Source organism: Gavialis gangeticus, unplaced genomic scaffold, assembly GCF_001723915.1.
Source record: "Gavialis gangeticus isolate Ggan-Ray unplaced genomic scaffold, GavGan_comp1, whole genome shotgun sequence".
NCBI classification, from domain to species: domain Eukaryota; kingdom Metazoa; phylum Chordata; order Crocodylia; family Gavialidae; genus Gavialis; species Gavialis gangeticus.
Window position 1 is genome coordinate 34,723,071 of NW_017729032.1, and position 4,845 is coordinate 34,727,915.

Below are 4,845 nucleotides of genomic sequence, written 5' to 3' on the forward strand. Positions count from 1 at the left end.
TTGCTATGCAGCTTAGGGCCAAAAGACCTAGGGTTCTACATGCAGCCAGAAGAGAAGTAAGGAGCAGCAGTGGTAGCAACTGTTGGTGGTAAAATGGATTGTAATCTCTGTGACCTAACACCTGCCTCTTTTGCTGGTACGGCCTCTGGATGGTAGTGGCAACACCTAGTGGCTGGGCTAGGTAATACAGCTCATCTTGATTTGTTTTGTAAGAGATCAAAAATGTCTCCTTCTTTGAAGGGATAACCTGTGTCATCCTGGGGACAGGGAAGAGGTTGGAGATAGTAGCTTGCCACCTAGTTACAAAGTTTATCCTGTGTAGAATGGGAAAGAGCTCTGATAGCAGTGACTTGGGTAAGTTGTCAATAGCTGGCTGGAGTGAGCCAGTAATTAACTTTTAAGGATTTCCCTAAGAGTTATAGGGATTAGCCATGTTAACCAGAAGTCAGACAGAAGGCAGGACGTGGTGGCACCTTAAGCTGCCTGTACACAATCCAGGAGGCTGCTCCAATGTGCTGTAATTACGGCACATCAGTGTAGATTCAATCAGTCCAGCTCCAGTCAGCCTCTGTGTCTCATGTATCAGTGTCCCCAAGCTTCAAATGGGGGGGGGCACTTTTACTAAAGCTCCAACATGCCCCTGCCTCCATTTTGAAGCATGGGGACACTTATACATGAGAGCTTCTCTAATTAAAGAACCCCTCCCCACTCCCAGAGCACACAGAAAAAACACCCTTAGAGACTAACTCTGAACCTTCTCCCTAGCGGTTATGTGCTTGTCCCCTTTTTTCTATTTAATAAACCCTGTTATATTTTACTATTGCTTGCGGGTAGGAAAGTTTATTCACTTTCAGATGTGCAGGTTTATTTGTGAGCGCTCCAGCCAATATATTAGAATTGTTGTAAAAACCCTCAGCTCTGATAATGAATCTCTTTTAATATCTCCTTCCTCCATTCTTTGTATTTGTAGTAGTTTAGTCTGCAGAAGAAATTCAGGAGTTGGCAGAGGGTAGAATTACAAAAAACTTTCCAGGAGACCCAGGGTCTCTTTCTCAAGACGACTTTTCTTTTTGAAAATCCTTCACAACCTAGGGTATTTCAAATGCAAAAAAAAAAAAAAAAGGTTGTCAAAAGCTTCCTCTGAGTAAGAGATAAAAGTAATGCCCAGCAGGAATACTCTTGTAATACAGAACAGATGAACTCCCTGTAGAAGCTAAGAAAATGCAACTCCTTTAATTCAGCCACTCAGTGAGAGGGTAGATCAATCTTTATACTTGATTTAATCCTTTTGCCTCTCTCCTGAGGCTGCCATCAAAGGCATCATTTAATATGGACATCTGTCCATTGAGAACTGGTCAGAGGCCACCAAAATCATTTCACCCTGCAACCTAACTTTTGGTTATTAACATGGGAGAGGAGACCATATGCTCAAATAGATAGGACACTAGCCTGGGAATCTAGAAACCTAGATTCTGTTGCTAGCTATGCCAGAGTGGTCCAACTTGCAGGCTCTGGGCTCTCACACTACTGCCACTTCCCCTATACCTCTGGCTGCAAGTGTCCTCTGGATTTCACTGCCTGCCCCCACCCCAGTGTGACTGAGAGATGCGGATGAGCTTGAAGCTGCTCTGGCACACAGTGCAGCAGCAGGGGGAACACACTTCATGCGATATTAGACTGCATGGTATAGCAGAGCAGGGGGTCCTACGTGGGCATGTGGTGCAGCGCTTGGAGGGCCACAGGTACGTGATGCAGCAGAGGGAGGGTGTCCACATGCTATGCAGCCTTGGGAGTCTGTGACTGACCCTGCTGCAGTCCATGGGCACGTGGCCCCCACTGATGTAGCCTAGAAGAGCATTCAGCCCCTGGTTGCTTAGAAGTTAGACAGCTCTGAATGACCTGCTGAAATCATAGATAAGTAGGACTAAAAGGAGCCTCATGAGGCCATCTAGTCCAACACCCTGCTCAAGGCAGGAGTATCCCTATCTAAACTATCCTACTTAAGTGTTTGTCTATTAAAATGTGGGGATAACTCTCACACACAACTACTAGTGTAATGCCCAATATATCAACAACACCCTTTAACTTGCCACAGGTAACATGCTGCATTGGATAGGAAGTATTGGGTGTGTGCGACAGGTAGCTTGCTCAGGGCTGGAACTCAACATCAGCCTGCTCAAAGGGCAGTCTGTCCAGTGTTTTCTGCCATGCCTTGCTGTTTAATAAACACAATGTAATAAGTGAGAGGCTGCCCATCTTAATGTCCCAATGCCTAGGGTGATATACACTGCTCTGACCTAGCCTATACTGTGTTCCATGCCTCACAGATGGCATCCATTTTGCTACAGTGCCTCACACTATAACCGAAGCTTCAGAGTCTCACATGGGACTCTCACTCCCCACTGGAGCTCACAGTCACAGTGCACTGACACTGGACAGTTCTTAACCTTATGACCCAAACTCAGCCTCACAACATCTGAGGGCTTACTGGGGTTTTGCTCTGACCCAAACTCAGCCTCACCACACTTGAGGATTTACCGGGGTCTTGGCCTCTGGCCCAACTGTGGCCTCAGGTGTCCATGGACTTACCTTGACCTTTCTGCCCCCTCCCTGGGGCTTCCACTATACCCTCCCACTAGGGCCTTTGTAATAAAAAGAAAACCTCAAAGGGAAACTCACCTGGGGTTGGAGACTGAAGTCGGTGTGAGACCGCTCTGAGCTGAAGGAGCAGCAGGCACGGAGCTGCAGCAAGAGAAAGTACGTCGGCAGAAGAAAAAAAAAAACATCAAAAAAACAGCTCCCGCGCCGGTGTGGGCACGTTTTATGCCCGTGTGCTGACGCCGATTTGCCGGCCGGCCAGCCCACAGAACTGGGGATAAAAACCCCGATCAGCAGGAAGCCCAGGGGACCAGAAGTGGGTTCCCCTGCAGGCACTTGGTGTCCCAGGGGAGACCTGTGCACTGCAGAAACCAAATGGTGGCAGCCCTGAGAGGGGGCTGACAGAGAAAGAGAGAGAGCCCAGAAGGGCACCATTACTTAACAGAAGTAGATCCATGGACTCCAGACACCTTCCCGGCAGACTGGGCTGTCTCGGAGCCTGCAGAGAAAAAGAGAGACAGCTGTCCACAGTAGTGACAGGCTAAAAGGATTGAGATTGACACTGAGGGACCAGGTAACCCAGGCACAGATAGAAGCTAAGTCAGTCCCTCTGAGGCAAGTGCTGAGTGAGGTGAACTTTCATCTATATATGGCTTACCATTCTGGACAGTCGAGATGTGTACCAAGACCATGACCCAAACACTGGGATATGACATCATTGGTTGGTGCTAGGTGGGGTGTAGGGGAGGTGGAGCCCCAAAACGGGAAGATTGACAAAAGGATTGAAGAAGGGTACCAGGTAGGACGGAACATATAACGTATTTATTTCAGCAAAGTCATGGCAGGAGAGAACCACTGAGGACCCTCTGGAACCTGTCCCAATCATTGACTATCCTTCTTGTGGACAACGGCGACATCTGACAAACCTGTATACACCAGGTGCTCTGGTGAATGGTAAGGTCGCTTCCGTTCATGCCCTCTTACTAGGGCCTCCTTCTTAGATCAACACTCTTGTGGGGGGTTGGCCCATGTGCTGCACTTCAGGTCACCCCTGCAACCCTACTCAGCCCACCCCCTGTGTAGTGCTTCAGGTCCTCCTGAGCAGACCCAACTCTATACCCCTCATGAACAGCACTTCAGGTGGCCACTGTTCACCCTAATCTGTGCAGGCCTCAACACGTACTTCTGCCCCCTCTCTCTGGGACCACTTTTCTGACCCCTCCCTCTGGGACCACTGGGGTCTTGCACCTTGTGGGACTCAGGTGCCACTCTCTAGGCATGCCTGGCCCCTACAACTGAGTAACCCATTTTTGGGCCATCAGGGTCTTACATCTGATGGGGCTCAGGTGCCTCTCTGTAGGCATGCCTGGCCCTACAATTGGGTAACCCACCAGGGTGTGGGGGCTGAGTTTATAAGGTGCCCCTACCCACCTTTCACTGGGGAAGCAACTGGTCTGGCATTTCTGGGGAAATGCTACACCATGGGCAGTCCCACTAGGTCATCCTTCCCCAGTAGGGTGTAGTTTTTGGTCATACCCAGGACCAGGAGCCTCCTGCCATCCCCATAGCTCCTGCCCTTACCTCCAAGGATGTTTCAAGCAGCAGCTCAGCCTGCTGGCTCAGCTCTGAGGGCTGGGTTAAAGTGGAGGCTGCTCCACCCCCTCCTCCAATCACAAGGTCCTCCTGTGGTCATGTGACCGCCTCATCAGGCTGGACCACACCTGCTGGCTGCCCTGCTGCCTGATCTAAACCTTAAAGTGGTAGGCACCAAAGGTGCTCTGTCACAGTGTGTAAATAATACTTAAGTGTCTTTGTGGAATCCTGTTTCAACCTGCTCAGTTCCCTGAAAAAACACAAAAAACAAAACCTTAGTGTATATGCTTTTGTCATGTGCCTTTAGTAAGCCTTAAGATTAAGTCACAGAAAGTGGCAAGGATCCACTCACCTTTTGTACTAATGATTTTCAGGAATTCAAGAAGGGTGGAGTAAGATGACAGAGTCATATCCTATTTCACTCACTGGATGTCCAAAGTGTGGCTTCTGGCAAGATCCTAATGTAAAGGATCAGAATCAGGCAAGTATCCTATTGCATCTGTATAGATCTGTAGTTCTGCAGAGGCCCCAGGGGACATCAGCAGGGCAGGGAGCCCAAGACCACAGCAGGCAGCCCGCACCCACCCCTGCCCTGTGCACAGATCTGGGGGGCACAAGCCCCCTCTTCCCCCCACCAGGAGTGCGCACAGCAGT

At 49.5% G+C, this 4,845-nt stretch overlaps 1 protein-coding gene across 1 annotated transcript in view; it reads right to left on the minus strand.

Moving 5' to 3' along the window:
• Nucleotides 1-820: 820 nt before the first annotated feature.
• Nucleotides 821-4,845, minus strand: part of SLC35F2 (solute carrier family 35 member F2) — a 110,608-nt gene continuing 106,583 nt past the window's right edge. The window contains exons 9-12 of the mRNA XM_019524643.1: nt 3,041-3,097; nt 2,680-2,719; nt 1,806-1,902; nt 821-1,088 (exon numbers count right to left, since the gene is read on the minus strand). Of these exons, the coding sequence (XP_019380188.1) occupies nt 1,874-1,902; nt 2,680-2,719; nt 3,041-3,097 (126 nt within the window). The 3' untranslated portion in view covers nt 821-1,088; nt 1,806-1,873. The remainder of the gene's footprint in view (nt 1,089-1,805; nt 1,903-2,679; nt 2,720-3,040; nt 3,098-4,845) is intronic.